We start from the raw sequence: 27,993 nt of genomic DNA, 5'->3' as shown, positions 1-27,993 counted from the left end.
GGCTCGTTCCCGTCACAGTACCAGCAGCTGTTCACTGCTTTGGGAGGGGTAGGAGAGGGCGGTTAATGTTCACTTTCCATTCACAATTTATTTTACAGAGTCACTAGGTACTCATATGCAACATACGAAAATATAGGATATTTCTATTTATAGGAATTGCGCGTCATAGAAGTTTTAACATATGTGCTTTTATGTGTATTGTTTGTTTTCTATCAAAGGTCTTGTAAACCTCATGGGGGCGGTGCTATGGAAACGCCACGGAACGAGGGGTGTTTCCCCCTCAACGTGTGTGTGCTCGCGTGGAGAGAAATGTGTATTAATAATTCATAAATAGATCTACCTCGCACCCCCCTCTGTCCTACGCATAAAAAATGCATGTTATTTTTAAAGCCAAACTTCTTGATGAAGTTTGCATTTGCATATCTACTGTTTTTCTAGATGGGAAGCGTGGGAATTGTAGCCGGGCCGTGATGATAAGCCACATCTTTTGAGAATTGTGATTTGAGACCCAGTTTAAAAAACAGAATTGTATGAAGAAAAGTCTGAGCTGTAATTTACAAAGGCACTCAGTGCGGTCTACAAAGCATCACAACAGGTTGTTGAGCGCGAGCGCACCATTAGTGAAGCGCTTGCGTCATCTAGTGTTCATTTAGCACATTGGAGCGAGGACCCGACAAGCCTTAAACACGTGTACTGTAGACCGTCACTGTAATGTACTTTATTTGGCACGTACTCCTCTTTGGAATGCAAACAAAAAGTCTTTCTTCATATAATTATTCATGAACATTCTTTTTCAGAACAACTTACGCAACATCTGGTCAGACCCCAAAAATATAAAATAAGTACATATATGGGCATTATGTATAAGGCAAAGGCATGGGTGTCATGGTCCCCTGTGTACATATACACATCTAAAACAAAAACGAAAAACGTCACATTTATGAAAGGCTATACAGTCTTAATGTACACATTCCACTAAGGGTACAGATGCTATGTGTTTTGCTTTTAATAGACGATATGCTTAAAAAATAAGCACAAAATAAAGAAAAAACTGTATATAGAAACATTCACATCCACAAAATATTGTCAAAAGCTTACATCACAGTACACTTGAGAGGCAAAAAAATGAATAGTTGTCAAATTAGTGTAGACAAATGATGTTCATACCACTATCTGGACAATAATAACATCCTTGTGTCAAAACCCATAAGTCTGACATGTTCAAGGATGAGTTCACAATTTTGGAAACAAATGTCTTTGCATCAAGTTGTCAATGTCGCAAGCTGCAGTACTAATGTATTAAGAGCTCTATGCCCCATACCAACCAAATCAATCACATTAAAGCAATTTATTTGGGAGGGTGTGGTTCTTAATCCTGTTGATAATTTTTTACAATTATATACAACAGATATGAACTGTAATATTAAAATAGGCAGGACTTTTACACTGACACGAGAAATTTCAGGGTTTTCTTCTGAGCAACACTGCTATATCCAATGCAGTTATCAGAGTGAATATCAAAGGGGAGGATTGATGAAACTTACTGATGCATGGACATGATTACAAAAATCTGAACTATTCCTCGGAACTAAGTGTTCCTTTACAAAAGCTAGATGTCTCCTAGTAATGATTAAAGCTAAGGTTAATTTCACATCAGATCCTGTTTGATTATATAGATATATACAACATGTGCAAACTTTAGCAGACGCATGAAGACTGACAAGCTAACTGAAGCGATCATAAACCAAACCGCCTCAGTTTTTGGAATTTTATCAGAAAACATTATAGCAGGGCATTACATAGCTTAACCTGTTAAATGTTGCGTAATTCTGACCAAATAACAAGTCAGCTAAATGATCAGTCTGTAGTTTTAAATACATCAGTTAACAAATCTCCTACAAGGTACATTATTGGTTATGCATGTCCTTGCTTTCAAAGAAAGCCTATATTAAATAAGATATAATAATATAAGTTTAATACTACTATAATCTACCTTTACAGATAACTAATAATGCAAGCACTGTATACAGAAACAACAATAACGACCAAAGTTCTCTGATAGTCAAAATAAGCCCAGTGGCAAAATCCAATGAACTACCTAAATGTTACATTGTGGCATTATACTGAACTTTAAGGAGGCCAAGACATTGTTGCTTGCTTTTCTCAACAGCATTTAAAGAAATACAAAGATTTATCACCAAATCTCTTCCACACAAAGTCTCACAGACACACACAATAAGCAAAATTAAGAATACATATACTCCTTTCACAGTCAGACAAACAAGGTAAAACATGCGGATTACATCTTTGAAAACAAAACAATATCATGACAGCAAGCGAAACCGACATAAAGCTTTATTGCCTATATATAAATGTTTGAAAAGTTTTTTTAAAATAAAATATCAGATATTCACATACTGCCATCATAGCAACGGTTCCTAGGGAACCTGAAGAGCAACTGCATGGAGGCTGCATTTAAGAGGGTTCTGGCATAATTGAGGTCTATATTCAAGTATTTTTCCACTCTGATCCTTAGCAACAGGCAACAGCTTCGCTTGAAAGTGCAGATATTTAGTGTATCCTCCTCAATCAGAAAAAGTATGCAGAGTCCTTTCATTTTTTTGGTGCGTAGTTCTGGCAGTTGAGGACAGGCAGGTTTTCTTTATCAACCATTGTATGAAGCATTTGAAAAGAAATCCTCCATGCATTGCAGAGTAGAGTGTATAGAGCAGTCCCTGAGAACCCAGTTATTAAATAACTTGAGAGAGCACCTTGTGTTTATTTGGACTAGTGGGCAGCAGTGAGGCCGTTTCTGTGGACAAGCAGAAACTCTGACTCAGCTGAAGCTTCAGTTTCTCCACTTCATAGTTGTGCAGGTATTCCTGAACCAGATAGCGTTCACGTTTTATACGGGCCTTTACTTCTGACGGGATATCTGGAATCAGCCATGCCACAAAGAATTTTACCACAAAAACAACATGCTGAAAAAGAAGGGAAAAGAACAGTCATCATTTGTATAATAAACTAGATTCTAACACCAGTTTCTTTATTAAATATGAAATGCTCTATTGCCTTGATCACAATTCTCTGATCAAGATTTTATTTAAAAAAATATTTATAGTAGTAGTTCATCAGAAAATGAAATACCCTATAATTTACTTGATTTACTCCTCATTCAACACTTGGTATATATGGCTTCTTATCTTCAGCTGAACACAGGCGACTATCGATAAATCTATATCTAAGAAAAAATGAACCTATACCAGCATGACATTTAGCTAGATTTTAGCTTTTATTTTATTTTACTGTCATGTGAATCCAGTATTGCTTTACAGCCGATGCATTGATGCAAAAATGAAGGTTGGTTTAACTGTTCTGTATTGTCAATATAAAGCATTGGGTTGCCTAAACTAAAATGATGAGCACTTTGAGTGATCTAAATTCTTACTTCCATAATGATGATGAAAGCTAGCTTTGCAGCCAAGATGTGCCAAAACTGCATAGTGTGTGTGTACTGCTTTTCATGTCCGGGTGGGTGTCTGTAGTCCCGATAACTGAAAAGAAAATGAAACTCTGTTGACATTTTACACAAATTTGATAGAGCATTAAAGCAAGACTTTGTTGTTTCTGTTCCATCATGTTAGTCAACAAATTCGCATGTAGTGTGCTGCCCAGGGGGAACTTATACAGTGACAGTATTTACGACTCTAGAAACAGACAAATGCGCTTATCAACCACATGGGGGAACCCGTGAGCAAATGTTCCATAGTGTTGCTTTAAATGCACAAGTCAATTAACAACTGTATTTGAAATACAAAAGATTCATACTAAATGCTGTGAAAAATATGATTTTCATTGTTTATTCATGTCAAGGCGCTCTGGAAGCCTTAATTCCAAGGTATGTTATTCCCAGATAACAAATGATCAAAAATAATAACACAGTCATCGGGGTACTGTGAGTCATATTGCCCTGTGCAATTTAATATTACACATAAATTATATATGTTTACATCAAATCAATGACATATATGAGATAATAATAAATGATTAAACCAAATTGCGTGTTAGTCTTCCTTGAACTTTGTCTCATGCCGAGAAACTGTAGGAAAATTTATCCATATTTTAAAAGGAACTCTTTTATTTTATTATATATACAGATTTTCTCTCAAATACAAAAATGTAACATTACTAAAATAACGGTGACACCCAAGAAGTAACACCTTTTTGACATTTTCAACTGGATTGTAGAATAATAAGCAAATTCCATTTAGTCTGTCAATGTTTATTGCTAGAAAATTAAATCCTTTCAGGTAAAATCCAATTTGTAGAAGTGAATGTTATTATTCTATTGGGTAAAACTGGTACATTTACATTTTTCTCAGGTGGTCACATACCTGCATGTAGTGAAGGTAGAGCTGTTAAACCAGGATGGGTTTTCCTCCGGCTCTGGTTGATTATCAAGAGGGATCTGAGAGATGTTGTAAAAGGAGAGACTGTTTTCGATGTAACCTAACATAGTGGCCTTGCTGCCTGGGTGGTAAGCGTACAGATAGACCAGGCGAGGAATCATATCTGAGGTGAATGCAACGATGAAGGCCTAAAAGACAGAAAAATAATAAAGAATTGTAGTAGTGCTTTGTGCTTGATCCTTTGTTAAAAGGGTGTGGCACAGCATATCCGTTAACTGTAAGTAAAACTGTGCAACCATATGTACATACATTTGTGACCACAGACAAGATGGCCACTACATTAAGAATCTCTTGCCAGGCTCCGATGTTGCGTGCTTTTGCTGCCACCGGCCTTCGAAACTGTGTGGTAAACTTCCAAGCATCGACTCGCACCTCCAGGATGTTGTTAAAGAGAGCAAGAAGAGGCGCCAGTGGAAAAGACGCCACAAAAAGTGTTACGAAGCCAAACTGGATCACTGTCCAAAACACACATTAAACATACCAAATTTAAACTGTACAAGAACGCAAATGACATACTTTGTTTGCAATTTTTGTTTTGGTATATCAACTTTGAGGTGCACCTAAATATGTATCTGTGCTAAACATACCCATCTCCAGATACTCGTAGAAGAGCCCAAACTGGCTGAAGTTTTGCAGATCGTGGTCCTGCTCCCATCTGCTGTATGTACATTCTGGATGACTCCGGCCTTTCCTGCTGCCCCACCAGTTCTTGAGAAGTCTGAGACATTGACACAAGGGACCATTACAGTATGTGTTTTAGTTTGAATTCGAATATTGTCTAGAGAATAACTCTTTCACATCTTCGAAATTAATATTGTATGTGAAATATATATAGTATTCTTAGAGGTCAAAGTTCACAGTATTATCCTTACGGCAGCAGAGCTTCCTGGACATTCCCCACCATTTGTTTTCCAGCCATGATGATGACCAGCTGTGTGCTGAGCTCAATCAGACAACCCCCAGGGTCACACTAAATATTAAAATAAACAACTAATTACATATGTGTGTACAAATCATTTCATAAGCCATTGAAACTTTCCATTTAAATTATAGGCAAATAGTCAAAATCTTTGTTTAGCCAAATTAGAAGACTATGAGATTCAGAGTGCAGCTTATATATGAGAAGCTAAGAGTAGACTAGTCAAGTGTAAAACAATAATAAGCTTTATAAGCCATTGTTGATTGTTTGTCGTGTAGGAAAATTTTACACAGTTGTTTTTGAGACCTCAGAGATCTCTGATTGCAACACTTGTGTCTTTCTAGGATAAGGCAATTTCACACTGTCTCACCTCTTCATTTCTCAGTCCGCTCCACTTTCCAAACATATAAGAGTAGTTGCCTGGATGACCCACAAACTTTCCTTTAAAAAACGCTACATAGAAACATGAAGAGTAGTAGTTCACGAACTGGAACATAAACATCTTCATTGTAAGCTTGTTCTCATACTCCAGATGCGTCTTGGGAATTTCTGGAAATAATAAAAAGAGATTAATCCAAAAAAACTGCTGAACAAACAGCCTTTCTCTCCAGGCATATTAGTGCAGAGCAAACACTATTAAAAAATATCAAACCTACCCATTTTTGGATGGATAATTAAACTCAAACCACATATTGTATCTGGTCTGAAATGATGATCGTCTTACGCTATTTTCACTCACCCATATCAGTTATCCAAATGGCCACATGTTCATAAAGGAAATTGAGGACGAGGATAGTGACGAAGTTGATGCAAGATGCGGTGACGGATGTGGCAAGCTGAGGGTTGATGAGGGAGCCGACCAACTGGATCTTGCTGGTGGGGCTGTCCTTCATGACGCTGGCAAACGCTGCATAAACTGCTAATCTGTAAGCGATCACTCCCATTACACAGGCCACTATCAGGAACGTCTAACAAAAACAAGACACATGGAAGGTCATTTTAAAGTATTGATCTAACTATGTAAAGTAAACATGCATAGCATCCATAACCTTGACTTCTAAAAAAATAGAAGTTTACTAGCTCACCCAGAAGAGAACAGTTGCTCCAGAAAGGCAGAAACGAGCACATTTGCTGGATAGAGGAAGATAAGGCTCCATTTCCTGTTATCAATAAGAGTGTCAACAAAATCAACGTGTGTTTAACTGCATTTACAGACATGTTTGGATACATTTGGATTTCGGACTATGTAAGTTACTTATGTGCGAATCAAAATGTCTAAACTACAATGAATTAATAACACATAAAACCATAAATGAGATGTATAAACGAATGTAAATTGAATTTCCAAGCAGTAGGAAAAAACATTACTAGTGCTTCAAAAGGTCATGCCATAGAAGAACTATTATTGGTTTCCCCAGAAAAAAAATACATTCAGTCAAAAATTCTTAAAACAACAATTTCTTTCTAACCTTTCTTATATTTAAAAGAATCTTGTTTACAAAGAACACAACCTAAAGTTATACATAAAATGTTTATGATGCAAACAACAAGGGTTTGTTATGATGGGACAAATTCTTTTTCACCATGATATCAAGATTGACCCCCAAACCACAATACACATTTCTCATTTTAAAAACAGCTTTAAACAAAAAGTAATATTTTTGTTAATACACATTAATGTTAATGTGCAAATCCGTCAGTAAGCTATATCTGATGATGTCATTTATTTCAAACAAGACCACTTCTTCTAAAAAGCGGCTAGCTGCGCACTGAAAGATTTTATTGCATGAAGTTAAGTCCAACAACCACCCGACAAGAAGCACGTTTCAATCCTTTAATGTAAGGCTAGCTGTGGATTATTCCGCTTATAACATGGTTATTTGCCAAGTTAAAGCTGTTATTGATGTTTACAGTGTAATATTTGATCAGACAGGTGAAAAGTTATTTTTATCAGTTAATTTCAAACATTAATCAAACTAACTGGAACTACCAGGGCATTACTTTTAATGCACACCTTCCAGCCAACCAGAATCAAGTATTCAATCAGACTATGGTTTCACCTGTGTGATGCGGTTGAGTCTGCTGTGTGTGCACTTCAACTCAAACTCTGGCCTGATCTGGAGCTGCTGCTGTTCTTCCTCAAAGTCCACAAGGTCCCACTCATACTCCAGACGGGCCTGTCGCCGCTTCCAGAACTCCAGGAACAGGGTCACTTCACAACGGTCACAAAAAAAGAGCAAGAGACCATAAATAACCTTAGCATCACCCACCAGAGAATTATTTAAGACCAGCTGATTTTATATAGATTAAAAAACATTTTTCTTTTTGCTTAAAAAAATTGTCCTTCAACTTGTCTTAGAAAGTTTATTAGCTGAATAAATATTTCTTAATTTATTAGTACATAGTACACTGAGTGCAGGAATATTCATGCAGTAAAGATTAATGAAATGAATTCATAAGCAGAACTCATTTTGAGCCTAGTGTGAAATAAATTCAGAGTTCAGTAATTGACACTCCGTATGCACCACCACCCTCAAATGATTTTATAGACAGTGATGCATTATAAACAACACACACAATTACACTACTTTATTCATGTAGTGAGCACATTCTGCGGCATTTATTATTCAACAACATGAATACTTTGAAACGCTTTATACGGCGTTTTTATTTCTCTTAAAAATTTTGAATTACTAACTCCTCTGCAGGTTCTACAGAAACTCATACATTTTCAAACAGAATAGACAATTATGGTCTTCATTTAGTAAACATGGGCCCAGATCTTTAGATTAGCACAAGATGTGATTAACATTCCAGCCCACCAGCAGAGGGTGTTAAGAGCAGGTTTATTTATAAAGTAGGCCTAACTCACCCCAAATACCCATGAACATGGCAAAGAACACTGTCCCCTCGTTATCAAACAGATGGGATTGCTGAGATTAAAAAACGAACATGAATAAGAAAAACAGTTCAGGCATCATATTCTTTAGGCAACTTTAAATGTGACAGAACTGTTCTTACCCATGATGATAGACAAGTTGAATTGAGTTTCCAGTAGCTGCACTTTTTATCACAGAGTGGACACATGACAATATTTCCACCGATTTCAGAGTCACAGATCTCCTTACTGAAAACACACGTTCAAGGAAGAAGACAAAATGATGAGTACTATTCAAATCTTTGAACCCAACAATGTGCTCCTTCAGGGACAGAGATAGAATAGTTCAATATTATCACACTTTGTTTACAAGTTATCGAAGAGCATTTAAATCATAAAAATAGTTCATCCGATTTAAAACAACAAACCTTGTGATGTTGTCCTCGTAACTGAGCACGCCATAAACAAAGCAGATCAACCCCATGACTGCAGCAAAAAACAGCATCTCTGTGTAAAAGCCCAACCAGGCAAAGTAGATACCAATCTTCTCACCATAGTACTTCCTACGATACAGACAGAGTCAGGAAATGTAGTAATGCAATGATCTGATACGCTGCTCTGTAAAACTGAGACAGATAAGGGACTCATACTGTATGTACATTGTCTCTTTACCAAGCACGCAGTCAAATGATATACAAACATTTGCTCTTAACATTCTTAGTATTTAAATATTTTCTCCTATCCCAATCAGAAACAGCTGTAAGTTAAACCGTTGGTAGAATGATTTCCCTGAAAGGAAAAACATTGCGACTCTGTTTGCAATGAAAACATTACTCTGTAGTGCTGAGTGACTTAACTAGCCACGCCCAGTAACATTGGCTCAACCAATGCCGTTAGTTTGGGGTGGAGCCTGGCTGACTACTGGCAGTAGTCTTTTAGAGTTTTTGTTGCACTAGTAGCCTAGAAATAACATCAGTTTTATACCAAAAGCAAAATACTAAATGTCAATAGTGTCCTTACTTTATTAGGTTAAGCGGCTGCTCCTTGTAAAAGCAGAGGAATCGAGCCCAATTCTTATACAGGTGAAACCGCTCGCTCTCACACTGCATGTCTTGCGATTTCTTCCAATACCGGCACTGTGAAACAAACAGCAACCAGATTATCACTAGGAAAGATGTTAAAGTGATGGTTCACCCAAAACTGACTTCTGTTCTTCTGCAGAACACAAAAGAAGATATTTTGAAGAATGTTAGTAACCAAACAACAGCGGAAGTCATTGCCTTGAATTGGTTTTGAGAGTATACAACAGAAGTGAATGGGAACCACCACTGTTGGGTTACCAATATTCTCCAAGATATCTTCTTTTGTGTCCTGCAGAAGAAAGTAATCACTTAAAGCACAGCATTAAAATGAATGAAGCTACAATAAAATGAAACACTCACATCATGAAGGGGGTAGGCTGAGGTATAGGTGCCATTGTTCAGCAGTCGCTTGATTCCCGTCTTGTCCTTTTCTTTACGGTCTTCCTTGTAGTAAGGACAGCGTGTGAGGATGTAGTACACAATCCTGTTGCGGGTAGAAGGAGGGAAAAACGTCTCCTTATCCTCGATGAGGAAGAAGTCCAACTTACTCTTTTCAAAAGTTGCGGTAAAGTAGTCCGGCTCCGGTGTCATGATGTTATCCGGCAGCCGGAAAGGACGTGCAAACCACTCCTGCGGACCTTCTTGCACTTTGGGAAAAATGTCGCTTTCTTTAAAGGGCACTTTGATCTTAAGCACATCAGCATAGGTGGCCAGCACCTCCCAGGGAGCGTGAATCTTCAGGTAATGCGTCTTACGGTCATCAGATCTCTGCAGGGGTGATGTTTTGGAGTGAGTAGATGTTATTTATAACAAAATTAAATTGTATATGAGATCTATTTCCAAACTAATTATTTTTTTAGATGAATTATATTTGTTTTATTTTTTCAATCTTGAAAACAGAGGAAGACAGATATTAAAGAGATAGTTCACCCAAAAATCTATGATCATTTCCACACCCTCTTGTCATTTGAAACCAGTATGACTAACTTTCTTGTGAAGGAGATATTCTGAAGAATGTTGTGGAACCGAACACAAAAACCAACGGCACCCATTCACTTCTGTTTTATGGACACAAATTCAAAAGAAGTGAATGGGTACCGTCGCTGTTCGGTTTCACAACATTCTACAGAATATCTTCTTTAGTGTTACAAGTCATACAGGTTTGAAATGACAAGAGGATGAGTAAATGATGACAGAATTTTCATTTTTGAGTAAACGATCACTTTGAGTACAGTACATGCATAATGCCATTGCAACCATAAGGGGGCATCTGTGATTCAACACCTAACTGATTTATCTTCAGTCTCCAACTCCAGACCAACCCTCTCCAGGTTGGCTTCAAATTCTCTTCTTCTCTCCTGGATGACAAACCACACACACAGAATCATCCCTTGTTAAAACCTACGTTACTGTACTATATCATTCATAGTTTTTCCATCTACCCAACTCTCTTTTATAAGTCACTGTTTCAATTAGCTTTTGAAGTGGATATAAGAAATAGTTTGACATTTAAGGATCTTAAGGTTGTAAACAACCTTTCTCATAGTCTTCAGAGTAAACATATATTTCCCAAAAGACTTGGTGACCTAAGGCTACCACATCCTATCTTATGGAACAGCGTCTCACACAGGTGACTCAAGAGATATGACCTTCATTAAACAGAAAAGAGTCTGGCCATCATCAACCTCTGCACCCAGGAGAAAACAGACGCTACATTATCAAGGATCAAACAGGTTCACCAGCCGAAGCTTCAGTGTTCAATTAGCAGAATGAAGCATCCGGTGGTAGAAGTGGTTGAACTCTGATCCCTTTATTTGCAATCTCTGTTCTGCATTTAGAGTGCTTTGTGCTACTGTTTTGGTCTTTCTGATTCTGACTCAGTCTATTTCCCCAGTTCTCACTGTGTCATTTGAGACATCTCGCCCGAAAGCACCATGCAGCTCTGCCCAGATCCTCACCAGGCACATTGTGAAATAATACGCATCTGGCATTTTGTAATTGTGTTTAAAGAGAGCAAGTAAGGAACATCTTGGAGAAAGCACAGTAACAAGTATTTCTACATCACTCATTTTTGCTAATGGACCTATGATAGATTTAATGTTGAAAAAACTAACATATACATGCATATACAGATCCACTTATGCCTATATGCAGGTTTGACAATACATTCGGAGCCTAAAATAACCCTGTTAAAGGGATAGTTTAGACTAAAATGAGAATTCTAGCATAATTCACTCACTTTCTTGTCATTTCAAACACAAAGGAAGATATTTCAAAGAATGTAAGTAACCGACCAACGGCGGTTCCCATTCACTACTATTGTATGGACACAAAACCAATGCAAGTGAATGGGAACCGCCCGTTGTTCCTTTACCAACATTCTTTTTTGTTCTTTTCATTTTTGGGTAAACTATCACTGTAATGTAAAAATGTTTAACACTGTATTGTAAGCTGGAAATCACTTTTAAAACTCAAATCAGCCAAAGCAGTGTTTCACAATAAATCTAACGTCTGTTTGTGTATGGAGTATGTGTGTGTTAATGATACAATCATGAAAGTATATTGGTTGCATACCGCTTTCTTGTCTCCATCTTTGTCATCAACGTAAGACAGGACAAAATCAATGCGACGTATACCATCCCTAAAGTACACAGAGTCCCGGTTCTGTTCAAACTTGTCAATCTAAAGAAGATAGAGGGATATAAAATCAACACAACATCTGTATCACAAGCATAGACCCTTTAAAACATGTCTCAACTGGAAATACCCAACATGACGCAAGAGATATCTATCAATGATAAGGGTCTTTCTTGTCTTCTAACTGCCACCACGATAACGGTCCGTGAAAGCAGTGTGAGCTAGCCTGAGGAAGAAATAGTCGTGAAATACACAGCATAAGAATTCACTGTAGGCCGCGGGCCGAGAAACACAAAGCCAAGTGAAACGTCATCCCACTAACACTGCAGAAATAGCATCATGAGCGATGCATGAGAGACTGCAGTGAGATGTACAGAGATAAGGTTACTTCGATCAGTAGTCTATCAGTCTAGAGCAAAACAAACAAATACGTGAACAATTATGAACTGAACAAATAATATGACACTTATCTTCCCCAAGAAAAAAATTGTCTGTTACAGTCTCACCATACACTGATGCTATCAGAAGGCTACACCAGAACTTTGGTATGCCATTAAACTACATGACTCATCTATACAATCTCATTGATACCAAGAGATATATACTGCATGTTTTGCCTTATAATATCCACAAAACCATGTAGCTGTGTCCCCCTTTAAAGAAATTGTAACCCTTCTAAGCATTAAACATTTTTCCTTTTCATATGCCTTATTTAATAGCATCCCTGCCATCCCAGACATTCACTTACCATGAACATCATCACTGGCATTAACCAACTGTACAATCAAACCATTAAGCATAAGAAAATAAACCATAACTGAACCTCAGGAAACTCATACTTCTGCTACATCAGACATCATACAAGTACAAATATGCCTGAGGATTTCCAGTTAGCCAATCCTTCAGTTTTTTCCCAAAGAGATCAACTGTTGCACTGTTAACTATTGAAAAATAGAAACAGTTCTTCTGTATATAAGATGAAATCACAAAGGCATGCAGGAGGAAATACCAACTGTGCTTACAAATATGCTGTTCTAGACCAATAGGGCAAGCCAAGACAGATAAGTCACAAAAATGCTAGTCGCCTTGGTACATTTCCATAAATAAGGCCATCGAGAGAGGCAAGAACAAGGAAAGCAGCTAACTAATTAAGTTGATTATAGCTGTGCACTGGGAAGGCCATTTGTGAGAACATTATATTTCATAACATAATGAAATAAAATGGGAGAGAGTTCCTAATGGGGCACTAAGATTAAATATGTGCTTTGTCAACTCCAACCCCCCCCCTGACTTCTAATATTGATTATACCATGGAGGATTATTGATTACTGTTGACCAATTATCAATAGAACACAATCTCAAAATGACAACAAAATTCTGTGCAGTCTAAAGAACAACAAGTCGTATAAAAGTCTATATATAGAACACTAAAGAAGACTGTTAAGCAAAGGAAGTCTGAACTCTTTAAGAATGTCTACATTATATAATTAATGCATTCACACACATTGATAACCTAACATTTAATAACCTAAGATAAAATGGATCTCATACTATCCCAGGGTCAAGGAGATGAGAAAGCACAGGCTGGGTTGGTGATAATAGAGTTGTTAAAGTTTTGGCAGCGGTTTGTTGACCGTGGCAAAAGTATTGGTTGTTTTTATACAGATAACCAAGGTCTTTCTGTTATGGTGTTACAGAAGGATTGAGCAAAATGTCCATATCACACATAGTTCTAAAACTCTGGCTCTGATAAGAGCAGATGACTCCCTTTTTACAGAGCTGCTATAGCTCAATGATCTTCTCATTTCAAGTTGAAGCATTTATAAGAGACTTCACATGTGCCCAGCATTGGACACCTTTCAAAGTGCTGATGATTTATGTTATTTATACACTCCAACAGAAAGTATTTACATCAGATTACTTAAAAATACATATTCATTAAATAAAAGAAATTTCAAAATTTCTCTAAATAAAAAACTCTTGACAACTCTTTCATTATTAGTAGATGTCCTATAGAGTTGTGCTACAGTTTCTCCGGATGTGTCTTCACCAAACTGACATCACATAATACGCCCTTTTCACATGACGGCACGCATCTTCCACGAATAAGTGTATTGTTACTTCCGCTAGCACTCCGGTTCATAATGTGGCGGTAATGCACCTTTAAGCTGGTTTTTCCAACCGCCAGTATAACTCAAGAAGAAGAAGTTACTTCCGCTAGCGCCTCAGAATCGAGTTTACCAAGTACCTTTCAAATCTGCCACAAATACGGCTAGATGATGTACAACGTCTTGCAGACAAATTTTCAGTAACGACAAGATCAAAGCTAGAGAAAGGATAAGTACTTGAATACGTGTTGTGTTAGTTTTTTTACCACTGTTGTTAAATTCCAGCGCGAAGGCAAAACAGAAGTTGTTTTTCTTATTATTCTTGTTTGTTGAAAGACGAATGTTATGATACACTGCTGTGTGAGAAGGTGGAACTTAAGTGATGTCATAGTGAAAAGGGCCTATTCAACAAGCTTGCAGACATTTTTAACTACATTTAACTGTCAAGTCAGATGAACCATGTCTGTTCCGACAACAAAACCAGTAACACTTTGTATTGCTTTGAAAGGCCTCACCAATCGTTTTGACCTTCAAGAGCTCCACTTAAATGTTTGTTTAAACTGTTCAAACACAAATGTTTAAAACATAAACAGAAAGGTTCTCCAGATCATGAAAACAGCACTCATCGGTTTGAGTATATATCTGTAGCTTTGTACAGTATAAAACAACCTCAAACCACAAAAAACAACAAAATCTCTTTCTAAACGAGTCACACTTGAACAATAAGCTCTAACAGGAAATGAATGAAATGAGTTTGTCATCTTACCTCCCTGTGACCAGGAAGCTGTATTCGTCGACCGGAAACCGAGTCAATGCTTCCGTTATCTGTGCAAGGGAAATATATCAGTTAATATGAGATCAAGAAAAGGCAGGTATGCTTTTTAAAAGCTTTTTGTAAAACCAGGAAATATTTGGTTTAATAAAAATAAATAAATGTAAGGTTCCTGTCCACACATTTTGTGGATGGTATCCTAAAGGTGAAGAGAACAAATAAATAAAATTATAACTTTTATTGAAGCTTTTCCAAAGGAGTCTATATTTTGCTGGAGGGCAGCACACGCTTAGATGAATTTCAGAAATATTAAAGGCTTCAGTGTACTTGAGAAAAGTCATAGCTGCCAAAGTAAAACATCCAACAGCACCTCATTTGAAAATGGTTTATGCAGTTGTGAGATTTTCCTGTCTTTCTCTCTCCCCCACACACACTGACAGACATTCCATTGGTTAGTCAGCATGATTATAATGCTGAATAGTTGACATTTTGGGATAAACGCACTTTCTGTGGGAAAACAGCCCTTTTTTCTACCAGTATAGACATAACACTAGAATGACGAATGCCAAAAGGCATGGGGAATGTCTCCATGTTGTCACCCAATCGGATTGGAGGTGAACTTATCGCACACAAAAGGATTCATGGAGAATTTCTGATTGAAAAATAATTTTGTCAGTTTAATAAAATTCTCAAATCAGTCTCTGATTTTCTCTAAAATCTGTCAGGTGAATATTTAATGTATTTTGTTTAACCAACACAATGTTTAATTCAACTAATTACTTGAATATTAAATAGCTGCTTAAAACCTGTCTAAGGTCGCTTTCGCACTTGAAGTTTATCGGAATGGGGCGCGGTTCGCATGAAAAATCGCTAATGTGAAAGCTGTCAAGCGAACCCGGGTGCGCACCTGGCTACCGAACCCGAGACTACCTGAAGGAGATGGTCTTGGTGTATGGTTGCTCTTGAACTGTGGCGGGGTATGCATGAATATGAAAGCAACACGCACCCGGGATCGTACTTGATGAGGAAGTAAAGCAAATTAATAAAAACATCTGTGTTCTGTTTTCTGTCATGCACAGTGGACATTTTTGATGACGTAAGAGGAACGCAAATGCACCAGGGTTCGACAGAATCAAGTCGAGTCTGTCTGAATCAAAGATCGGGTCGCCGTGAAGAATCGCACTCTAGTTCGGACCGCAGCAAACGAGCCCAATCTGAAAATGCCCTAAGTGGTCGGCATGCTGGTATCTGAGATGGCAAAACATGCTAAGGCTGTTCATATTTTCAGCAGTGCAAATCGTGTGCGTCTCTCAATTTAAAGTCTCTCAGTAAAACAATGGCAACAGCACAAAAACAATCCATTTCTCACCTTTGCACCTGCACCTCACACATTCAACACGCTAACTGAATGAGACTTGTGCAGTTGAATTAGAGTAGCTGTAAACACATGGGCTAGGCAAAAAAACAAATTATACAGAGGGTCTGTGTTGCAATTTTTAGATATGGCAGTGAAGGGCAGCATAAAAAGATAGGCAGAGAAGTTGACATTTAAAAAATAACAGCTATGAGGCAGTGATCAATTGAAGGTGCAGACTAAGGAATGAAAGAATGGATCAATGGGAGCAACATTTTCTTAAGCATCAGTGGGATTTTGAAGAAGCTTCACATCCCCTATGTCAGTGGTTCTCAATCAGGGGGTTATTAAAGATGTAAAACGCTATTTCGACAGGCAAATGACACCAAACTGCACCTGTATTATAAACATATAAACTCTCACTCGTGTTAAAATCATAAAAAAGCGCACCGTTCACGTGATCTGGCAGATTAATTCTTATGGAATATTGCCCAAAGCAATACAATTTTGCAATGGTTTTAATGCAAAAAGCTAATAGTTCACAATGGTATTTTAATGGAAACCATTAATTTCTGTGATGGTTTCTTTTGATTTTATCAGCAGGGTTGTTACATCTATAATCTGATCTCTTGAGATCAATCTGTCATATACAAGTATTTTTTGCTTCATTACATAGTTAATATATCAAACATATGTTATACACTATCTCATCTATCCTCAATGTACAGTATGGGGGGTACCAGTTCTTATAATGGGTTTATAGGGGAGTGCGACCATGAAAAGAGAACCACTGCCCTATGTGATAACACAGACAAGCACACATGTAATTATATGTTCCCAGAGACATCACCAAGCATAAAAATGCTTAAACAGAGCAGAAAAACAGGAAAGGACAAGGAGGATGTGGAGGACGGACATTTAAGCGGCACAATGAAGTGATGCTCTGTCCGTACCTGCCTGAAGGATCCTCCGGTATCCCGTCAGAACGGCACAGTCATCTTAACCCACGTGACAGTCAGGAATGGAGAGATTAAAGTTTTAAAACCACACAGGTAACTTTTTTACATTTACTTATCATTTCTATAAAGAAATCAGGACAACACTTGGTAAACGATTAAAAAAAAACTTTACCAAAATATAGTCAGAAAAAAGGTACAAAAGCTTGGGCAGTGCATTTCAGGTTATTAGTAATTTATAAGGTACATATTGGTACCAAATGTATGCACAGTGTGGACTTAAATGATACATATTAGGGGCATTTTAAGGGCAACAGCTTACCCTTTTTCTGACGTTGTAGAAATATGTACATGGGTCAGTGACAAAACAGGATTGTCAAGATGAGGAAATAAAAAATCTTGAAAAGCATGTGTCAGATATTTTTAAATTTACATAGTGTATCTATGCTGATTTTGGGTAATTACAAATACCATTTGCATCATTTTTTATAAAAGTTAAGACTGAAGGTACATGAAAATTTAAACGGTGTAACTGGCAAAGAATTAGAAATATTAAACATTATCCACCTAGATGGAATGTAAACATACTCCAAAAAAAATATTATTTTAAAATATCACGCGAAAATGTTATTTAACTGATCTCATAATACACATTTTAATGTGATTTGTAAAAAAAAATTGGAACATGCTGAAAACACCTAACCCTAGTTTTCTAAATAATCTTGGACAAATCATGTAAAAATGGCTAAAAACCTTACACAACGGTAGAGTTTTCTCTTTTATTACACAAACATTTTCCTGTAAATAGAGATCTCAGTGGGCACGGGTCAGTATCAAAAAAAAATTTAGATCACAAAAGATCACTACCAGCTGTTCGCGATCAAGCTTCATCTCGGGAAGAAGTAAGTATTACACATGGTTTTTAAATCACCTTTCTTAAATGATGTGTTTACATGTTCGCGGCTAAACCTGAGACTTAACATTGGTCCAAAGACAGGTGTTATGTCGTAAAGCTTATTCATTACACTAAAAGAAAGTTACAGCAGTGTCTTTCTCTGTGAGTTCAGTGTTTTCTTGTATGTCCTAAGTGCGACAATACTTAGAGCAGATAGAAACGGAGTTCACATTTGTTAGACAATGAGGTTACGCAGAAATTGCTACTCACAACTTAATAACACCTGGTTGATGATCTTAACATACCTGTCTGGCATACACAAGTACTCTGAATGCATGTTTCTGCTTATATCCGTGTTTATGTCTGTTAGTTATATGCATCCACATGATTAATCACCAATGGCCAAAATTTCATACAGCATATGGCCAGCATATCGTCCTGGTTATGACTGTAACCTCAGTTCCCTGATGGAGTGAATGAAACGTTGTGTCGAACCGACAGATGGGGATCGCCCTTGAGAACCTATCAGCTCGGACTACTTTGGAAGAGGCAAATTAAATTTGGATAATGAGATTTGCATGCCGGTCTCCGCCCCAGGATATCCAGAATAAAAGGAAGACGGCGTGCAGCATTCATTTACCTTTTGTTCTGAAGAGCCTGAGAGCCTTTCACCTCTGCTGCTGAGGGCGATACGTGTTGTGGCTAAGGGAAAAAATAGATAGAACATCTTCCCTTTCTGTCGGTCTCTCGACGTTGTGTTGAACCGACAGATGGGGTTTCCGTGGAAAACGCCACAATGTTGTATCGCGTCACAATCTCTAGCGAAGCGACGGCAACAGGCCTCGGCATATCAGCACGAGGCTTCCGTGAAACTATAACATTCCACTGTGATGGTCGGGGGTCCCAGCGCTTTCTTGGAGAAAGATGGGTAGGCCCTAACCGCTAACCATTCACAGACGGAGGCCTTATCTCTCTTACTGGCGAGAGGCCGTCCGGATTGGGTTTCACCGGGTGAGAACTTCCTTAATTAGGGATGCGCTGCAGAGACCACGTCCTACCCGGGGGAGGAAAATAGTAGATATAGACATGGTGGAGGTCCACCTGGGGGAGGTCATGGGTTACCAGGGGTGGGAACCTTTCACGAGGATACATCTGACGGAACAGCTCAGGGAGGGGGTGTTACAGACGTCCGGTTGAACTAGTTCGAGTTAGAGCTATCTGTGATAGTTCATATGTTCTCCCGGCCTAAGGGGGAAGGCTGCTCTGCCCAGCAGACACCCAGGGGGTGCATGATTGGTGATGGATGGGATGCCTGTTCTTAGCCACGTGGTGGGGAAGAAGGGAGGCAGATAGCACACTGACCCAACCTGCTGGAGGGTGGTGGAGGTGGAGAGGATGCCCCGAAACTTGGGGGGGTTTCTGGCAAACTGGATCGAGTAGACAAGACAGACCGTCCTCTGTAGCCACAGAGACAGCGTGGGCATCTCTTGCCAAGCTCCCAGGGACTGAGACAGGGGGATCAAGGAGTCGGTCTGCTTCACCATTCCCATGGGGGGTGGTTCATCGGCTGGCGGAGCTAACCTCACTTGGCGCCGTGGAGGAGGCAGTGGGGTACACTGCAATCCATTGCTCGTGGCTGCCCGGTTAAGCATGGTCGACATCTCGATGTCTGCTTCCTACTTAGCTCGACCCCCCCTTGAGGGGGAGCTCGAAGTCTTCAGTGTCAGTTGCCAAAAAGTCTCCCTCCTATGCTGCGAGCGACATCTCATCTTTGTCACGCATCATTTCCGGATACGTGGCTGAGGATCCGGACAGTCTGCCACCGTCGGTTGGGGAACGGTCAGATGAGCGAGGCGGGGTGCATGTGGCCCGTGAGCGCTTGGCTGGCGGGTTTACGCTCGCAGAAGTCCCCATATCACCAATGCTGAAAGCCTTAGTGGACAGCGGGGCCTTAGCCACCGACGTCAAAGCCCGGGAAGCAAATGAAGTGGATGTTTGTTCCCGGAGGAAGACAACCACCCGTGACCGCAACGTCTGAATGACCATCTGCCCGCAGTGTGGGCAATATGTGTCTAAGAACGCAGCTTCAGCATGCTGGACACCCAGACACTTGATGCAGGTATCGTGTCAGTCCCCCTCATCAATGAGGGTGCCGCACCCAAGAGAACAGCGGGACATGCCGTGCTGGCGAAATAGCCCAGCTCTGAAAAAAGCTTTTTGGTAAAAATCTCTAACACCTATGGAACCGCCGAGACGTCGAGGGGAAGGTCGCTGCAGGATAGGGACGATCTGCTGTTCACGTTGTAGATTCGGCAATTCAATTTTAAATTTAGGTTTGTACTCATGAGCGATGGCTCTGAAGAACAAAAAGTAAATGAATGCTGCACGCCGTCTTCATTTTATATCGGATATCCGGGGGCAGAGACCGGTATGCAAATTTCATAGCCAAATTTCATTGGCCTCTTCTAAAGTAGTCAGAGCTGATAGGTTCTCAAGGGCGAACCCCATCTGTCGGTTCGACACAACGTCGAGAGTCTGACAGAAAGCAAAGTTGTTCTAAGCGTGTTTTCAATTGCAGCCACAAATGTAGGGCTGGGCAACTTTTCAGATTTTTTCAATTAATTCGAGATTTTAAAAAAAGTTTATCATACACATCCAATTAGATACGTTGGAAATACTTGTCAATACCACTTGATGGCGCGCCTGATCCAACTGATCGCGTCTCAACCGCTCACTCCGAAATCAGTAACGTAGAAGTTAACGGCTAACATCATGGAGAGGCCTGGCTCTTCGCATCAGGATGAGCTTGTATCAAAGAAAGGTAGTAATGTTACTTCATTGATTTGGAAATGGTTTGGATTTGAGAGGTCAGACGTCAAACAAACTTTGGTCAAATGCAAGATATGTTGCAAGTCAGAGGCAAACCGGCAGTGGCAGCACTACTAATTTGTTTTAGCATTTGCGACAGAGACATCAGTCTGAATGGCTCAAATGCACAAAATAAGGAGATGAAAACAACACAGTCAGCCATCCAAAGATGACAGATCCACCTCGAAATGCACAACGTCAGGTTTCATTAGAGGCATCATTTCCCAACGCCATTCCATATGATAAAAAGTCACACCGATGGCAAGAAATAACAAATGCTGTGGCATTTCATATCGCAAAGGACATGGTTCCCATGCACACCGTGGAAAAGCAAGGGTTCATAAAGATGCTACACACCCTTGATCCAAGATACAAGTTACCAAGGCGCAAACATTTTACAGAAGCCGCAATTCCCCGAATGTACACTGAAACAAGCGAAAAAGTGTCGGAACAGCTTTATAACGCATCTTTCTTTTGCAAAGTTGTACTTCTTCACCTTCTTGACCACTGTAAAGTACACTGAAAAAACAACTAGCCACAATACAGAAATGTTTTAAAATAATAAAACTTTCCTTATTTATGTTTTTTTCTAAATTACTAATAAAGAGAATGTTATTTCAGTACTTTATTATTGTAGTTATGTTTTAAGTTGACTTATATATGCAAAAATGAAAAAATAGAAATAGAAATCGTGAATCGGTCAAATGTTCTGAAAAAATCTAGATTAGATTTTTTTGCTAAATCGCCCAGCCCTACACAAATGGCTATGTTCAACATATTGTAATGAAAGATATGTGGTATATTTTGAGCTGAACCTTTACAGATATATTCTGGGAATACCACTGAATATTTTTACATTGCAGAAAACACCTGGATTTGCGTCCCTTTAAAGTGATACGGCTCTCTTTCCATCTTTTCATTATACCAATATTTGCATTGAGCAGAGCTTGCAGGTGCTAGGATCTCACAGGCTTCCTCTGATAGTGTTATTATGAGTGATGATTAGGTCTACTGGGAAAAGCGTCCTTGATAATGGCACCTCTGTGTAATGCTTTGTAACCGGAGAGGGAAAAAACAAGCGTGGTGTTGATAAAACCTGTCTATATACAAACCTGTAACCCTTGCAGTAATTTCCCAGTAAACACAAACTTGATCGTGCTAAGGGAGATCTACCTTTCTGGAAGGTTCACACATATAATTTTGAATGAATTCTAGTGCTACACTTGGTCTTGTTTAAAACAGTTTTGATTAACTCTAAAAAGGTACACTTCAAGAAGCAAGCCGGAGAACCCCTGTTATATTTTTCAGCTATTATTCAGCAGACAGGCTCAAATAGGTTTGTTAAGTAGATCTGAAAATAAACTCACAAATCCAATTTTCTCCCACATGACAATGCTGACTTTTCATAGTAGAAGTTCTGATTTCATCCTCTGAATGCATCAATGATACATCATTGCATTCCTTCTTGACAGAACACATAACTCTCAACAGGAAAAGTGTGCCAGGAAACACCAAGGCACCAGGTCAGCAAGCATTCACTCAATACCTCCTTGACATTATAAGGTGATGGTGTCAATCTGAGAGCAAACCACAATTTTACAGCGCAAGCTTTGCAGAGGCCAATCCGTTGTTGATACATTTATATAAATACACAGGAACTGTTTTGTTATCAAAATGACACAATGGTGTCTCTGAGATATTGCAGTCATTTTTAATCCACAACCAAGTCTTTGATAACAAACCAAATAATGACACTGTGGTAGGCTACTTTAAGAGCAGGAGAAGGACAAAACATTCAGATGAATGTTTAATTAATAATAGTTTGATAAAAACAATACACTTTCTGGAATGTCTTGGTATTGTTCAGGGTCACGTACACTCAGAACTCCCAAAAACTCCCAAGTGTCATGAAATTACTCCACACCTGGCACTTTTTTTCTGAACAGCAATATATAAGTTTGACTCTTATCTCACAGGCAGATCCTTTAAGGTATCATGGAGAGTCGAGACATCCAGATCTCACCAGCTGACAACTGGAGTTCCTCAGGTTCTTGCCCCTCTCCTCTTTTCTCTATATACCATTTGGGGTGCTCCAATGAGGATTTTTTGGGGCCGATCACCGATCCTCGAAAGCTGTATCGACCGATACCGATCGCTGATTACAGGAGCTATTTGAAGCTTTCTCAGTAGCATTTTAATAAAACTCAAAATTCTAATTAAGATAAGAGACATTTTCATGAATTGATAATTTTTGAGAAAATCTTTGTATTCCACAATATATAGTGGGTGATGATGAAAGAAAATGTTTTTTCATTATTGTATTTGATATTTTTTAATGCTCCTTACTCTCTTTGTAGTAGGGTTAATGCTTTTGAAATGTCTCTGTTTCCCACGGATGAGCAGAGGTTGCGCTAGACTTTCATTTTAGACTGTCATTTATATATTTAATGTTTCTGTTGTCAGACATACATAGATAGGCTAATTACAGTGTACAAACAAATGTTTATTTTCAAATGTGCAAACAATGACAGGTGCCTGTAAAAGGTGGGCAGAGAAGGAACAGAGAAAACACAGAGAGAGACATTTTTCCACTCACTGAAAGCTATTATTTATCAAAAAAGATGCTATTTTATGAGTTAAAAACTCTGTAAACATGGCCCCACTGAGCACCTGTGTGTGTATGCGTGCACGGACGCGGGGAGTGACGGATGCATATGCACCTCGAGTCTCTGCTGAGTTGCTCTGCTCTGTTGGTGGTGTGGAAATGCTGGTTCAAGCTCTGGTCATATTAAGACTGGACTACTGCAATTGTCTAGTGGCCAGCCTTACAACCAATGCAGTCAAGCCCTGGCAAATGATCCAGAATGTCGCTGAACGTCTGGTGTTCAATCAGCCTAAAAGAACCCATGTAACAACCCTCCTGATTTCACTTCACTGGCTACCAGAACCGCTCGCCTTCAATATGAAAACGGCAAATTCGCCCATTAACCTTAACTCACTGCTTCAGGTCTTCATCCCCTCCCGTCATCTCCGGTCTGAAAATGACGACGCCTGGTTGTTCCATCACACTGAGGATCCAAATCGCTAGCAAACACCTTTGCTTATTCGGTTCCCCTTTGGTGAAATGAACTGCCAGCCTCCACACGGACTGCAGCATCAATCACAACTTTCAAAAACCAGCTCAAAACATACCTGTTCCACATTCACTTGACTAACCAATAAGTGTCTGACTGTCTAAAAATAAAATAAAAAATGTTGGTTGTTCATTCTCTTCTCCCACCCCTTCAACCTCATACGTCTACTTCCCCAAAACAACCTCTGGATATGACGCTGAGCATATACTTACATCTGACTTCAATAACATTCAGCTGTTGTTCAGTATGCTATCAAAGGCAAGGCAAGGCAAGTTTATTTATATAGCACATTTCATACACAAGGGCATTTCAAAGTGCTTTACATAAAATGATTGACAGAAAGAAATAAGACGTATCTTTAAAATTCAAATGGTTTAAGAACACAAATACTTTAGATTTTAAGAAACATTAAAACAGCAATAAAATTGATTAAAAATGTGAGTGTATATATAAAAAGAATAAGAGCAAAATAAAAATAAATTAGAAATAGAAGTGCAGTAGATGTAAACCAGCACAGTGCTCAGGTTGTGAATGCACAGCTAGACAAGTGTCTTTTTAATATGGATTTAAAAGTAGCTACTGTTGGTAATTGTCTGATGTCTTCTGGAAGCAGATTCCAGCTATGGGTGATGTAGTGGCTAAACGCTGACTCGCCCTGTTTTGAATGAACCCTTGTTATCTCTAACTGACTTGATCCTGATGATCTGAGAAGTCTGTTTGGTTTATATTCAATGAGCATATCTGAGATGTATTTAGGTCCGAGACCAATGAGTGATTTATAGACAATTAATAATATTTTGAAGTTGATTCTAAAAGTAACTGGTTACCAGTGTAAGGACCTGAGGATTGGAGTGATATGCTCAGATTTTGGGTTCTGGTCAGAATCCTGGCAGCAGCGTTCTGTATGAGCTGCAGCTGCCTGATGGTCTTTTTGGGAAGACCTGTAAGGGTCTGTAAGAACATAGGGAAAACTAAATTAAACAACCAGTTGCAATAAGCAACAACTCTCGTTCTCACTTTCTCCTGGTTCCCGAAAATTGTACCATGACCTCGCTGGTTCTTTTGGAAAAAATCTTTTCAAATTTAACCATTTGAAAAAGACACATTTTAACATTAAAGTGGCTTTTATACTCCCTTGGATGACAGGTCAAGGAAACTCAAGACACTTCAGCGCACACACACAAAACAACAGGGAAATGTACAGACATGAGAGGGAGGACTTGGAAATCTATTCATGGCTGTCACTGTTGCATTCTCTAAAGAGGATACAATGAGGTCTCCCCTGATAAGAAACCAAGTCGTGTATGTGACAGCCCAGGGTGACAATGCAATGATAAACAGTGAAGAGACAAGGGTAATTCACAGTGTCACAGCAGAGTTTATTAAACAATCCTTTTGAAAAGCAACAGTTGACAGTGCTTTATGGGATAAACTAAACTGCATTCTAAAGTAAGATAAAGAGCTTAAATAATTACATTTGTATGATCTAGTTGGTCCAATGAACTCCCAAGTTTACAAAAAGGCTATTAACATACTTGCCATTATTTATAAAATTATAACAAAGCATAACTGTAAAACTAATATGTAAATGAACTGTCACAGGGCATTTAAAAAACACCCAATTTCATGCAGAGTTGATATTAACGAAGTCCAATACAAGACCAAAAACAGAGAGGACACTTAAGCAAAAGGCAAGACTCAGCTCATGTGCATCCCTAGTCAAAATGGTTCATGAAGGAAGGACTGAGAACTATCTGCTGAGACACATTCACAATAGTGTGTATAAACAATGTCTTCTAGACCAGTCTGTATTCCTACAGTGTTCAGGTTCAGGGGTCTTTCTTTAGCCACCGATGCACTTGGCTAATATATAAAAAAAGTTCACATTTAAATACTTTCAGCACTTTAAAGTGGAAAATAAATAAATAAACCCCTGTATGGTTTGTAATGCAATACATTAAGAGACAAACTTTTGCAAGGCATTGGATATCCATCATTTCTTAATTACACTTTCAGAAATAATGTGCTGCCACACTGTAGCAGTGCCAGAATCTTTAATTAAATCGCCTATGAATTTCAACCAGTACATTACTAAGGATTAAACAGATGGAACGTGAGAGAAGATGGGAAAGAGGATTAGGATGGAGTTTCCCTAAAGATCACATTTAAACAAGTTCTATGCAAATGACCAGTTCCTTTATATTCTGATCTCCTGCATTTAATCATTCATTCATGACGCAGGCAAACCCCTGGAAAAGCTAAAAGAACTGGAAAGCAAAGACTACACTTGGTCAAACAATCCCACACACCTATGTAAAATGTCAAAAGAATACCCCTAAACGTCTCACTTAATAAGAGCCCCCCTTGCCTTAGTGTTTTAACAAACATTAGTCAACCTACAGCCTTAGAATAAGAGAACCTAACACTCCCAGGATGTATTTATTACAGCGCCCCTCAGATCAATAATTCAATTCACAGTATTACAAAATTAGCCAAAGTAATACTTAGGGGGATGAAACTACACTTGGTACATCTGTCAGATACATAAGATGAACCTGTCAGTCCACCCCATACTGATAATAATACATGATGATGCAGTCTTTAGTTTTATTAATTGCCAAGTGCAAACGATATTATAATGAAATACTGCAAAATGTCCCTGACTTAAAATCGAATATCTCTATTTTCTAGAAACAGCTGATGTGCTCTGTTCTTAGGTACATCCCGGATGTGTTCTAACTCTAACATGATCTGTGTACAATAAAAGACTAAACGAAACCTGAATGGGTTACATCAACACCAGACGTTTAACGGATTCAATATAATAGCTGTTTTATAGCAAAATGAAGCTGGGACTGAGGCCAAGCCATGTGGCCAGAAGTGAAAGACTGTTAAAGGGGTGGGAAGTTCCAAGCTATTTCTAACACAGCAAATCATACTGGAAAACAACAAATCATTAATAAAACTACACAGAAAAACAGGCCTAAATGGACACGTAGATAAGTCGACATCTGTGTTTACAGTTTAGACCACGTAGAAATCGTCGGAAAGTTAATGTCCAGGTTTGGGTGTAGACCACAACTTTTCAAGCCTGCTTCGGCTGCATGAAGCTTTCTAAAAGCAGAACACAACCGCGAGAACTCTGATTTATGCGTTTTTATATTCATTTTTAAAGACGACCTAACATAACGAACCGGTTCTGGAATTTTTCATCGCCTTTGTCTGACATCCTGTCACCGGATTAAACGAAACTGTTACATTAATGTGTCTTTTCATTAAGAGGTTGAACGCAAGCCGAACCATCTGTCTCTCTTATTGAAGTCAAGACGAACCATCCGTTTCTCTACTTTAGATTTTTTCTCATCATCACACATCTGCTTTGCATAAACGTAGTAATTTTCTTACCTCCGATTCGGGAGTCCTGCGTGTTAGACATTTCTATCAGAGTGGCTTCTTTCGTCTTTCCCGTTATTCGGTTCATCTTAAGTTTCGTGTGTTTCTTTCCACCACGGGGGAAAAGGGAAAAAATATAGAAAATCAATCGCGGGGATCAGATCTGTCTTTTGGTATGATTTAGCTGCCGAATGGACGCTTGTTGTGAGCGACTAAACTAGAAATCCTTCACTCGCTTTCTTCTACACATAACGTCGATGACTGGAGCAGTAGCAGCAGCAGACTGAAATGATATCGCCCTCCGAAGGGCCCTTCTGGAAGGGGACACCAAACAAAACGTCGCTCCAAATAAAGAGAAAATGACGTTATTTTAATGCTCCTTTTGTCAAGTAAGTTTTAAACGGACAGATTGATAGAAACAATTGAGAAACGACCCCTCTATAGTTTACGCACCGAGAGCTTTATTCTTCGAAGGGAGTAGCGCATAGGGGAGATTACTTCGGAATGGAGCGCAGGACAAGATGATGC

The 27,993-nt window shown here is 38.8% G+C and overlaps 1 protein-coding gene across 3 annotated transcripts; it reads right to left on the bottom strand.

Annotated features, from left to right (window-relative positions):
- Positions 1-703: 703 nt before the first annotated feature.
- Positions 704-27,962, bottom strand: ano5b (anoctamin 5b). 3 transcript variants are annotated; one of them, XM_056762304.1, is made up of 20 exons: positions 27,478-27,962; positions 17,173-17,217; positions 14,860-14,918; positions 11,923-12,030; positions 10,638-10,706; positions 9,709-10,116; positions 9,287-9,402; positions 8,695-8,829; positions 8,410-8,515; positions 8,261-8,321; positions 7,449-7,600; positions 6,474-6,548; positions 6,128-6,356; positions 5,759-5,937; positions 5,342-5,439; positions 5,057-5,187; positions 4,719-4,924; positions 4,395-4,597; positions 3,449-3,554; positions 704-2,981 (listed from the first exon to the last, which is right to left on the bottom strand). In XM_056762304.1, the coding sequence occupies exons 1-20, from the start codon at positions 27,551-27,553 to the stop codon at positions 2,751-2,753; spliced, it is 2,793 nt and encodes a 930-aa protein (XP_056618282.1). In that variant the 5' UTR covers positions 27,554-27,962; the 3' UTR covers positions 704-2,750. The 3 variants fall into 3 exon arrangements, with proteins under 3 accessions (XP_056618282.1, XP_056618447.1, XP_056618368.1); XM_056762469.1 differs by lacking the exon at positions 10,638-10,706; XM_056762390.1 differs by lacking the exon at positions 17,173-17,217.
- Positions 27,963-27,993: the final 31 nt, after the last annotated feature.

The sequence above is a fragment of the Triplophysa dalaica genome, chromosome 1, assembly GCF_015846415.1.
Source record: "Triplophysa dalaica isolate WHDGS20190420 chromosome 1, ASM1584641v1, whole genome shotgun sequence".
NCBI lineage: Eukaryota > Metazoa > Chordata > Actinopteri > Cypriniformes > Nemacheilidae > Triplophysa > Triplophysa dalaica.
The sequence above is the reverse complement of the archived record's forward strand: the minus strand, read 5'-3'. Positions and strand labels throughout refer to the sequence as shown.